The sequence below is a fragment of the Ctenocephalides felis genome, unplaced genomic scaffold (genome assembly GCF_003426905.1).
Source record: "Ctenocephalides felis isolate EL2017-DRISC unplaced genomic scaffold, ASM342690v1 CF-g0.4_SCAFFOLD_01886, whole genome shotgun sequence".
Lineage (NCBI taxonomy): Eukaryota > Metazoa > Arthropoda > Insecta > Siphonaptera > Pulicidae > Ctenocephalides > Ctenocephalides felis.
Genome location: NW_020538040.1, coordinates 169,269,831 through 169,282,538, shown reverse-complemented (window position 1 = coordinate 169,282,538; position 12,708 = coordinate 169,269,831). Strand labels below are relative to the sequence as shown.

Below are 12,708 nucleotides of genomic sequence, written 5' to 3'. Positions count from 1 at the left end.
TACACGCACACACATATATACACGCACACACATACACACACATACATCCATTTTTTCTAAGGTATGCCAAAATATTCAGAAACCTCTGAAACGTAAAGATGTATAAAAATTTTCATTTTCGATTTTTTTGCGATTACTATAACTTGCCCTACGGGAAGTTAATAATCTTCCTGCGTTGGCTTAGTTTTATTTGTATATGCAATTCTAAACTGATTGAAATTAAGTCTCAAAAGTGCTTTTAAACAGCAATTAACTTGATTGCATATTTCTAATTGAAGCTAAAGAACATCTATAAATAGTAATTGCAAAATGTAATTCAATAGTATTGTTTCTTCTTTTATTTTCTCTGATCTAATCATAATGCACTTTTTTCCAGTAATTTAATAAAAAAAATATTGCTTATTTTCTCTCTCATTGAGAAATGTTAACAAAATTACTAGAAATCAGATATTTTTAAAGGCATTTATCAAGAACATCAGCACAATTGGATTCTTTTGCGCATTGAAGTAAAACTTCTTTAGGCGCGACTAGGGTGTAAATCTGTACAAATGCAACGGAAATCCGTTACGCCAACACTGTGCGTCATTCGCTTTCGATGAAATCATTTCGATACGGGTCGATTGTGATTAGACGTCGTGTATGTGAATAGAGATCTGTCGTTGTATGCGTACCGATATCAACAAGGAAATCGGCATAGATAAATAAACATTTTAAAGTTACATCGTGGTACAAATCTTGATTTAATAAAAAATGCCTGAATCAGAAGAATATTTTACCCTGTTCCTAGAAAATATTGATTAATAAGATTAATGATTAGTAAGTTGATTGATAGAAATTATTTCTGTATTATTCGTAGTTTCTATAAATCTTTGAAGTTATTAAAATGAAAAATATTTTTTAGACAAGACAGATATTACAGCTGTTCAAAGAATGAGATTATATCGCCAGCGAAAAAATAAAAAAAAATACATGCAGTCAATGAACTTATGTTAATTTTAATTACATGAAGTTCTTCAAACACAATTCCATGATGAGTGAAGTTGCAAAAACAATATTTGTTTAGAAGTTGTTTACCATAATCCACTATGTCAACGAATATTATAGAATTTATTAATCAACAATCACTTCATTTCTCTAATGAACGTTCATTTCTAAATGCTAATTACAATGACAAATCGATCATGTCATATTTGAAGTATGACTTTAATTACATTATTGTTTTTAAATATTATACATATTTTTAATGCTATTACAAATATATAATTTATAATTTATCATTATATAAATGTGTATAATGGTTGACACTAATAAATGTGTGCATCACAAGTGTTACCATATTACTGATAAATATTATTCAAAATTGTTATATGATGCGTATTTATTTTTACTTAAATGCCATCTTGTATAGTAGCAAATAAGTTTTACTTCAATTCGCAAGAAACTTACGCGCACTCTTTTTTTAAATTAATCGTATTGCGGCAATTTTTAATTTACCAATGATTACTTCAAGTCCCTCGTTCAAGAGCATTTTTCTATATTTTTTTCATCAGAAAAAATATATTTTATAATTAAAAAACAACCATAAAAATCTTTGTTGACAATTATCATGAAACTAGTGGTGCATGGCATCGTGCCTTAAGGAAAATTGCTGGAACTTCCCGTACTAAGAATTAAATTCTTTAAAAATCGGACGCTCTGTTCTCTCAAAAGCTGAATTACCATTTTTGGTTCTTTTTAACGGACAGGCCTGCCTTTGTCAAAAACTGATCAGCACTTCTCCTTATCAATAAGAATCGAATGTTTTTTGAATTATTCATATTGGTTGATCCGTGTTCCCGAAATTGTCGACGAAAATTTGTATCCGAACACACGCACACACATCCATTTTTTCTAAGACATGTTTCTAAAAAATGTTCAGAACCTCTGAAACGTAAAGATATATAAAAATTTCATTTTCGATCTTTTTTCGATTACTATAACTTACCATACGGGAAGTTAATTATTATTAAAACAATTATGGTTTTATATTTATAGTGATATAATATGAATGTAATAAAATATAGTTAATGATTATTATTTTATTACATTTCATATCTCACTCAGCAACAAAAGCAACAAATTGGAATTAATATTCTAAACATAATGTAGAAATTGTTTTGTTTGTTTCATATAAAATCTAAATTGATATGAGATAAAATATTTGGAGATGCCGGGGATCGAACCCGGGGCCTTTCACATGCAAAGCGAACGCTCTACCACTGAGCTACATCCCCGCTTACTAAACAGGTTTTTTTATTCACCTGCGTGCCAGGTACAATATATAATTTGATAAAAGTTTACATAATTATCGTCAAACCCTACAAAGTTTAATTAGCAACCTAATCCATATTCATCGTGTAATGATTTTAGACAATAGCATAATAAACATAATATCAAAATTGTATTAAAGAATATATGTCGACTTATTTGTTATAAGGTTGTCTCCTAAGGTTGAGATATAAAAATATCAACCTTCCCTTATGCAAATGTATATTATCATCAAGGCGTAAATATTAATTAATTCAATAAAGACAAATGCATTTAAAAGAAACTGTGTTACTCGTTCAAGTACATTTTTTATTTGCATTTGACTTTGCAATCAGAAAGATTCGCAAACTAGGTTCTGCTACATTTATAATAATTAATACTTAGGAAATAAAATCTATTAATAATGTTGTATTATCATATCCTGATTTTGAAAAGGAAAATAAATTCTAAACATTTCCAAGAACGTTCCAAATATTTCCAAACATGTTTAAACATTCTTTACTGCAATAAATTTAGTAATAAATTATTTTTATTTCGTATGCTTTATTTCATTATTTTTTCATTTTATTAGATAATTTGTTACGTTGATAATAACTAAAACAACTAAATCATAAAAAGGTAAAAAAATAGTATTACAAAAAAAATAAAATAAAAGATAATCTTTGACGTAATTCAAACCTATTCGAAAATTTAGAATAAAAATAAAAATTAAAAATCCGCAATTTTTTGAAAAAAAAAATCAATGATTCTTGACAAACACTTGTTTCTTCTTTTACTAAAAATGTACTCAAACTTTTAAGGCAGAAACTTTGTTCTGATTTATTTTTTATTGTATTTGATGTTAATATACGCCCAATAAACGTTCTACTTCAGTTACACATTCGAATGTTATAAAATATTTAAAATGAAAATTAGACGTTATTTTTACTAAAAAAATATACACGTTTTCACGTTTTTTTCTGAAACAAAAAGTAAAAAGAAAACATGGATTTATAAATTAATACATCAAACAAATTATTAATTACGTCAATTGATTAATTATTATTATTGATTACGGCTTGCTTATAAATAAATAAATAAATAAATAAAAATCAGTTTTCAGTTTTCTATAATTAATTTATTTCTCAGTTAAAAAATACAAATATATTAAATATTCATTAATTAGGCCTGATGCAAACCATACAAAAAATATCAGGATCACAGAACAAGAATATTTTTAATTTATACTCACTTAGTGGGTAGATATCATAATCTTAAAATACTTTTGGTATATAATAAACTATTTGTTAATATAACTAACAGTTCTTTTAAATTTAATCATTAGTTCACTTAATATCACAATCATAACAGGTTATAAATAACATGTACTAGGTTTTAGTATTTATAAAACATTTCCTATACTCTTTTACATATGCATATACACCAAATTACATATGGGCAATATATTTACAGATATTTTTAATATAGATATATATGCTGATAATAGTCTACTTAAAAAAAATAATTAAACTAATGCAAGAAGTATGATGTATACGATAATATAAAAAATATCACTGTGGAATGGTACAAAAATTATCACTGTTTTCAAATGGCATGATCGTTCGATAATTTTAAAAATACTAACAGTTTTTATAAATCACTTGCTTCATTTTGTACACTTTACAACCATATTTACATGAATCGTGAATTTATGTTCGAAGTGGAAAAAATACAAATTGCTTTCACGAAGAACCAATACAAGTGGCACATCAGTATTCAGCTATCACAAGCTCAGCTCAAATGAGATCTTACATACTGCTGTTTATGTATAGTTTCTTGGAGATAATTTTAACACAGCAAATTAACTGAACAAGTTTTTTTTACACCTCCATAACTGTACTATAGTAACTCCTTCTTTGTGCTTCTTTTCTTTTATTTGATTGCTCGCTTTCTGGTCTTAAATCAGATTTATGCAGTGAATAATCAATCTCATTAGACTGATCTGCAGACCATTCACTTTCAGGATCACTGAATATGCTAGTGGGCAAATCGTCCAAGTCGTCTCCTGACGCATCGGATAAATCGAACTCGAAGCCTTCTTTAGCGTATTCGATAGCTGTAAAAAAAAATTAAAGTTAAACTGGAAATACTTTCTGATAACAATTATGTCAGGACTTTTATTGTTTTCATTATCTTAGCTGGTTTGGTTGACTGGCTATATATTGTTCTCAGATTTGTATTGTTTTTTATGAAATTTAACTACTAATTAAAATATACCTAAGAGAGAATCATTGTCATCTCCCGTCAATTCTGTATTATCGCACTCGCTATCAAACTGCAATTGGTTATTGGCCTCACATTCAACTGGCGATTGTAAAGCAGGCGAATCCGAATCAGTCACGTCGAAGATTTCAGTTACCTGGATCTGAAAGTGAGAAATAGTTAATTTTGCTCCACAATTGTTATAGAGATATATTAGAAATAATACTTACTTTATTATTGTCATCCATGTAGTAATATGCCATTACTGCGTCGTGGCACTTTGTTACCTCCAGAATTTGTTCGAAGGTATCATTATCAGAAGAGATTGATTGCGGATGCAATGAGCGAGTAGTCAGCACTTCATTACTAAAAATATATTTACTTCAGTAAAATGAACGCATCAATCAAATATAGTAGTGATGTGCCAAGTCGAATCAAGTGATTCGAATCATTCGAATCAAGCCTTTAACGACTTGATTCGAATCAGATTTTACTTGATTCGAATCAACTCGCATCAAGCCGCGAAATATTTACTGTGATAAAATATGTATTAACACAAATTTTTCATAAATATAAAATTTTTCATAAATATAAATATAAAAAAATGTTTTAATTTAATTCAATATTATAATAATATAAAAAAAATATCATAAATATAAAAAATAAATAATGAATTAAATCATGCGAGCCACCCCGACTTTAATATGCTTAAATGTATCAGCTAACTCCAATCGTCTTTGTGTGACTTTAACCGCATTCATCGACTAACTATATCATCCGACTTCATATGACTCAAACCGAATCAAGCGGCGATATGAGTTATTCCGACTTCATGACTCAAACCGAATCAAGCGGTGATATGAGTTGTTCCGACTTCATATGAGCCAACTCGAATCAAGCGGCGATATGAGTTGTTCCGACTTCATATGAGCCAACTCGAATCAAGCGGCGTTTCGAGTTATTCCGACTTCAATTCTGATTCGAATCATCCAGACTTCAAGCCGTTCGAGCGATATGAGTTCAAGCGATATGAGTTAACCGTATGGGCGATACAATGCGTCGTCGTTCTTGCGTGTTTATTTATTTTACGGAGCGCTGAGAGCGATTTTATTCGTGAAATATCAATACCCAATTTTGATAATAATTAAGTGTTTTAGATTTTAAATGTTATTAGAATAAACCACTCGAAATTATGAAACGAGTTTCGGGAATCTTTCAATATAATTCTCTTTTGAAACAATTACTAACACCAGAAGTCAGTAAATAATATGTTAACTTCTGATTATGTAAGTAATGGCAAATTCACATTAATGAAATTAACTTTCAGCTCTCAGTTTAGATGCCATCCTTTACTGATTACATAGTAAAATAAACAATCGACCCATGATTCCAAATATTATTTTATATGCTTAGTGATGCACAATTGTTTGGTAATCTATTATTGTAAATTAATTTGAAGATATGTTTTAGCCGTCCTCAAAATTACATCATTTTTAATAATTTTCAGAATATACTTTTTGATAGTGATTTATGTTTACAATTTCTACTTTGTTGGTTATATTGGTTATATTGGTTAAACTGACAATTTTGATTATAAATTTGGATCACTTTTACTAAATTAATACATCCATGATTTTTTTTGTCCATATATATACTTGATTCGAGTTGATTCGAATCATGATTCGAATCAGGTTTTTTTCTGATTCGAATCATTCGAATCGGGAATTTTTCGAGTCGGCACATCACTAAAATATAGTATTAATTTTATTTCTACTTACTTGTTTGAGTAATAAGTGACATCAAGAAGGGCGTTTTTAGGCGCAGCAACAGCATTGGCGGCTTCGATATCAAATGGAGTACGAGAATACGACATTTTATGAAAATCCGATAACACCATTTGCCATGTTAAATTAGCGGTTAATTTTTGAGTCTTGTTATTCATAGTATGAAGAAGTAGATTAAGTCGTTCAATTATTATTTTACTGAGATCCCACAATTGGTTACTTACTGACGGCACCGAGGACATTAACCTGGAATCGTAATAAAACAATGGTTTTTATTTTTAGTATAAAATGCGTTTTACAACGTTGAAATAAAACAACTACACCAACTCACACCACAAAAGCAATGGAAAAATTACTTTTATTCAGATAATTGGGCTAAGACGAAGGACAGGACGCTGAAGATTTATTGGAACACTTCCTTACCTAAACCTTTGGTTATAGTGGACTGAACATCTATTAATTTGGCGGTGGATCATAGAGTTTCCCAGCACTTTATATTGTAGTGAACGAGTTTCAACAACGTCGCCCACAAGGCTAACAAAATTGTTAGTCATTAGTAAAAGCCTGGGGCATAAGCAAAATTCATTGCTTAATAAATCAGCCAGAAAGCATTATTTCTATAACCTTACAAATATAACTTAACATAAAACCTAAACCACTCCATAACCGCAACATTAGAAATTAATTATTTACTCCATGCCATGTGCATAAAAATTTTGGATCGTGTGCTATTTAACAGCCAAATCACGTGGTAGAATGAAATTCGTTAATACAGAAAAATTATGAACAAAATGCTATGGTGCCATGTTCTTTTTTGTTCATAATTATTCGTTTTTATATAGAATTCCATATCTACAACGCGCATAAAGCTCTAAATATGTTAGTTAATATTATTTTGACAATAAAACATTGATACTAAACTCACTTTGTAAAGATAAATAGCCAACTTCCATGACCTAAAAATTTAAATATAATAAAAATATTAAAACTCATTTCAATTAACGTCTTTCGAACAAATCGTAGAATTTTCACTTCATATGGCGTGGTTTATTATAATTAAACATTTTTTTAAAACTAGTTCACAAACTGCATAAAAAACGATTAAGTAAGACTCACTTTGTCAATGTGGCATAAACTATATCTGCTGGCAGAGTATAAGGTATGCTTAACACTGTTAAGAGTTTCATTCCTCTGTGTCTGAACATCCAATTAACTAATCCTTTATTTGCACTATCGATGGCATTTTGGAATACTGTTAAAACCGTTTCCGGAAGATTTGCTACCAACGCCTCCTGGAATAGAAGATTGCATATATTAAAAAATATAGACTTGATATGTTAATTGCATATAACAGAGGCATCATAAATTGAAAATCAAAATCAAATTGTAACCATGTTTAGTAAACAGAGTAACCACCCAAATCATTCGTAATTGAAAACACTTATTTAGAAGGTAACAAATTTTTAATTTCTGGTTTTACTACTCAACCAAAATCTACGATTACTACTACTGACCTGTCTATGATTTTTGCATTCCAAACATTGTGGATCATAGTCGATACTTTCGTCTAAAGTGTCAGAAACTATAAAAGTGGATTGAACGGCTAAACAGCGCGTACAGTTGATCATATTGTTTCGATGTAAAAACCTTAAGGCGTCATCAAATCCTTGTTTGCACATGTTTGACAAAACTTCTGGTTTAGGAGGGAACAGAATTCTCGCAAATCTGTTAATGTTTTGCCTTGATAACTCTATGCTGGTATTTGCAAAGTTCACCTGGAATAAAACAGAGGTTACCATATAGTCCCACTCATGGATGAAGTCGAATGAGGGCAGACAGGACTCGTCGTCTCCATCTCTATTCGGTAAATATTGACTAACAAAATATCTCTATTGGTATTTGATAAAATGTTGGCAGGATTTATTTTAACTTGGCCCAACAAATTCTCACCTACTTCTCATTATTAATCCAAATTACCTTTATTGCAATCTTATGGAAAGTATTTCTTAACACAGTATTTTTAACCAGGACTTCTTGTGCCACAAATCTGATGTGACTATTAATGTATAATCACATTCTTTGATATATATCTCTAAATTAACTTACATGGAATAACTGCGAACTTTCATCCCTCGGACAAATATCAGATTCACCACAAAATGGGCTAACTGTAACAGTATTCTCATCAATAGTTGGCAAATTATCACTAAATCCTCCGTCCATATATCTGATTCCATGAAAACGTGGAGGAAGCAATCCAGAAAAGACAGGAATAAAACAAGATGCAAGTAATGCCTAAAAATCAATTGAAAATATTAATGATATTTCAAAATCGGTATAATTGATTTTTGGATGAAATTATGAAATTACGCGGGCTACACGAGATCCGGCGATGTTCACAACTTGATGTTGGGGGTTACACACTTCACACAGGACATAAACACTGTAATAAATATTTTATCTGACAGGAAACATAGCAAAAATTTTGGACATGTATTTACTCAAAATACAGAAGACAAATATTACATATACATAAAGGAAAATGAAAATATGTTATATGAAATGAGTAGAACATTTGAAAAAAAAAATAAAGCTAGAGATACGTAGGCTTTAAGGGTGTTTTTTTAGTCTAGAAGTATGATTTTTATTTGTTTTTGGAAAGACCGTAAAAAAAGCAAACAATATTTTTACTATCCATGTTTTTATAAATCATTAATTAATGCTTTAAGAATGCAGAAAAAATTGAAAATTAAAATCAGTCAAAAAAATTTAATTCTGACCCCTGATTTTAGAGCCCTCCATATAGTCCAATAAAAGAAAAAAAAAAGATTATTAATTTAGAATAATGTCGCATTCGTATGAACTATGGGCAAATTAAAAACACTTGTTTTCACAAAAAAGCAACTGTCTGAAAAAAACAAATTTATTTTACAATTTTTTTTATTTCTCGATTTTTTTTAAAAATAGTAAAAATCTGATTTTGGGGATGAGTGTAGTTCATACTGATGAGAACTCTGTAAAATTTTCAAGTAAATTCGGTGCAGTAGAGTTGAGAAATCGTTGGTATCGTATCGAAATAGACATTTTCGAGAAAAACGCGTTTAAATGAAAAAACAAGTGGATTATCGTAATCAAGCAGCTATATCTCCAAAAATAATTTAAATTTCGAAAAATCCTCTTGTACACATATTCTTGAATAGTTAACTCCAAAAATATATAAAAAAAATAAATTTCTTAAATCTTCTAGACTATAACACCCCCTTAAATTGAATACGTTTCTCTAAGCACAAACTATTAATTTTAATTAATACAAAAAACTAACTTTATAAATAAATATTCACCTGTAATAAATCTTCTCGGCTATTAAATTGCGATACTATAACATTTTTTCCGTCGTATACCCTTGTGAGGGAAATATGCAGTTTTCCATTGACCCTCAAATGAGCATCTTCGGGTAAGAATTTTTGTAATCCTTCCAAAAGGACATTTTGTATATTGAATGAAGGACTCAACGGTCCCAAAGAACGTTTCCTAGCTTCGTTTACGACACGTAAAACATCACTGGTCATTTCACCTGAAAAAAAAACGATAAGATTTAATTATTATTTGTTTAACTTTAATCATATCACAGTATATTTTTAAATTATTTACATACTCATGACCATGAGAATATTCTAATCATCAACCCTGTTCAGTAAGAAAACAATAAATCGTTTTATTATTCGATAGTTCTATGTGTTATCTATGTTACACACATGCCTACATATTTTCTCTTTTTTGTTTCTGATGTGAACTGCCAATATTTGTATATGACACATTATTGAAATATGAACAATATCTATATAAACATTATTATCGAACGCATGTTTGAGTACGGTGTCAGTGCACTATATAGTTATTTTCATCATTAAAGAAGAACCAACCGTCAAGATTATACTCGTTAAAAATATAATATCGGGATGAATATAAATGTAATATCACAGCTTTCATTGGAAAACATTTGAATATTTGTTTTTTGTAAAAAAATATACTTATGAAGAAAGTCGGGTAAAGACAGGTGGTAATTGCTGGCTCCACCTCTATTCTATAAATATTGACTAAAAAATTATATCAATTGAAATTTGTTTAAATTTTTTTTATGTCAATCAAAACTTTATTAAAGATTTGTTTAAATGTTGTCATGATTTATTCCGATTTGCTGGCAATCCTGGCTTTGTCCACAGTAGCTTCATCTCATCCGACATTTGGTACAACAATTTTTTACCTACTCCTCATTATAATGATAATGATTTTATGGAACATATTTTAAACCATCTTAACCTTGTTTTTTTTAACTAGGACTTCTTGTGCCACAAATATAATATAGGGATGAATACACATGCCAATTTTCTTATTAACTTCCCGTAGGGTAAGTTATAATAATGGGCCAAAAATCGAAAATGAAAAATTTTGCACATCTTGAGGTTTCTAAACATTTTGGCATATCTCAGAAAAAATGGATGTGTGTGTAATTTTTCGTCCAATTTTTCGGGCGCACAAATCAACCCATTTGAATAGTTAAAAAAAAAATTGATTCCAAATGAGAGGGAGATGTGCTGATTAGTTTTTGGCAAAGGCAGGTCCAGCCGTTACGGAGATACGGAGCAAAGAGTGCAGAAAATAGAACCCGAGCTTTTGAGAGAACGAAGTATCCGATTTGAATGATCCAAAAGACATTCAATTTGTAATGATTGGGTGATTAGTTTTTGGAAAAGGCAGGTTTCGAAGATGCAGAGCTAAATATACAAAAAATGTAGTTTGAGAAAACTTAGCATACGATTTGAATGATTCAAAAAACTTATAAAATGTTACAGTCTATCTATTTGAAAACATTTAATATTCCTCGAACATTTCGTTACGGTACGGGAAGTTCCAGCAATTTACCTTAAGGCACTATGCCATACATCTATAGTTTCCTTATCTATGATAAATGTAATATAACAGCTCTCATTAAAAAACATTCGAATATTTGTATTTTGTAAAAAAATGCTTGATGATTTTACTTGTTGCAATGAAAGCCTCTCTTGCTCTTTAATTTCCTCTATTTTTTTATAATTGAATCCAAATTAGTCAGATATTATTTTTATTATTAAAATTGAGCTGCATTTTAACTTAATCTTATCTATGATACTAAAATTGCTAAATTCTTGAATTTTAAGTTCCCTTTCCATTCAAATACTTTCTATCAAATTGTTATTGCACAATTACAAAATAAAAGAGTTCATTTTTACAAAAAATAGTTCGAAGTAATTCGTTACTTGATTTTTATAGATGCAATTTTAAAGCCATTATTAGAAATATCCAATCCAATTCATTTCAATAACGCCGAATCGAATAGAAATGTCCAAAGTTCCGTTTTAACTGTAAATTTGGTATAAAAAAATGTGTATAAATTACATATCATGACTTATAAAACCGTTAAGACTTGCTAGAGCAAAATCAATCAAAAAACTTTGAATGTATGAAGTTTCGTGCCATGTCAGGCATCATGTCGAGAAATTATTATTTTGAGAAAAAAGATGCAAAAACAATATCATGGTTTTGTTACTGATATCGGGAACAGGAAATTTCAATAAACCTTTACCTCAAAATTTATAAAAAAAGATTGAGAATAATATAAATACATGAAATATTCTTCCTCTTTTTGTCAACATTTTATTTCTTCTCCTTCCTCAGTTTATGTTAATATTTTATATTCTCATTTTTTCTCAATTTATGTTAATATTTTTTATTCTCATTACTTTCATTTTTGACCGCCAAATGGCATTATTTTTTACGTTTTTTTATTGGATCTTCGGAGACGCTGGACCTGCCTTTATTACAAAAATCACCAGTTGTTCATTTCATCAATACAAATAAAATATTTTTTGAATTAATTAAATCGGACGCTCCGTTATCTCAAAAACTCAAAAACCATTTTTGGCACTTTTTGCCCCGTATCTCCGAAACGGCTAGACGTGCCTTTGCCAAAAACTAATCAGCACGTCTCCCTATCAGTAGAAATCGAATGTTTATTGAATTATTTTGAAAATTTGTATCCGCACACACATACACGCGCACGCGCACACGCACACACACATCCATTTTATCTAGTGTATGGCAGAATGTTCAGAAACCTCTGAAACGTAAAGATATTTAAAAAATTTCATTTTCGATTTTTTTTTTGTGATTACCATAACTTACCCCACGAGAAGTTAATAAAATTTTTATTTCTAACAAAAGCATGTATAAAGGAAAATCCCACGAATTATTCGCACACTGTTTTGAGTTCAAAAGTATCTGATACAAGATAAGGCAGCAATAATCACTCAAAATTCTTATAGATAAAAAATATACC

General features: G+C 29.5%; 1 protein-coding gene and 1 non-coding gene across 2 annotated transcripts; both read right to left on the bottom strand.

The window, feature by feature from the left end:
* Positions 1-2,201: 2,201 nt before the first annotated feature.
* Positions 2,202-2,273, bottom strand: Trnaa-ugc. The gene has a single exon. It is a non-coding gene; the product is annotated as a tRNA-Ala (tRNA).
* A 1,644-nt stretch (positions 2,274-3,917) lies between these two features.
* On the bottom strand, positions 3,918-9,901 carry LOC113376740 (1-acylglycerol-3-phosphate O-acyltransferase Pnpla3-like). Its single transcript, XM_026616781.1, has 9 exons — positions 9,674-9,901; positions 8,439-8,627; positions 7,847-8,107; positions 7,449-7,624; positions 6,766-6,866; positions 6,327-6,585; positions 4,779-4,914; positions 4,564-4,711; positions 3,918-4,402 (listed from the first exon to the last, which is right to left on the bottom strand). Exons 1-9 carry the CDS (start codon positions 9,899-9,901, stop codon positions 4,167-4,169), a joined length of 1,734 nt encoding a protein of 577 aa, XP_026472566.1. The 3' UTR covers positions 3,918-4,166.
* Between the last annotated feature and the right edge of the window lie 2,807 nt (positions 9,902-12,708).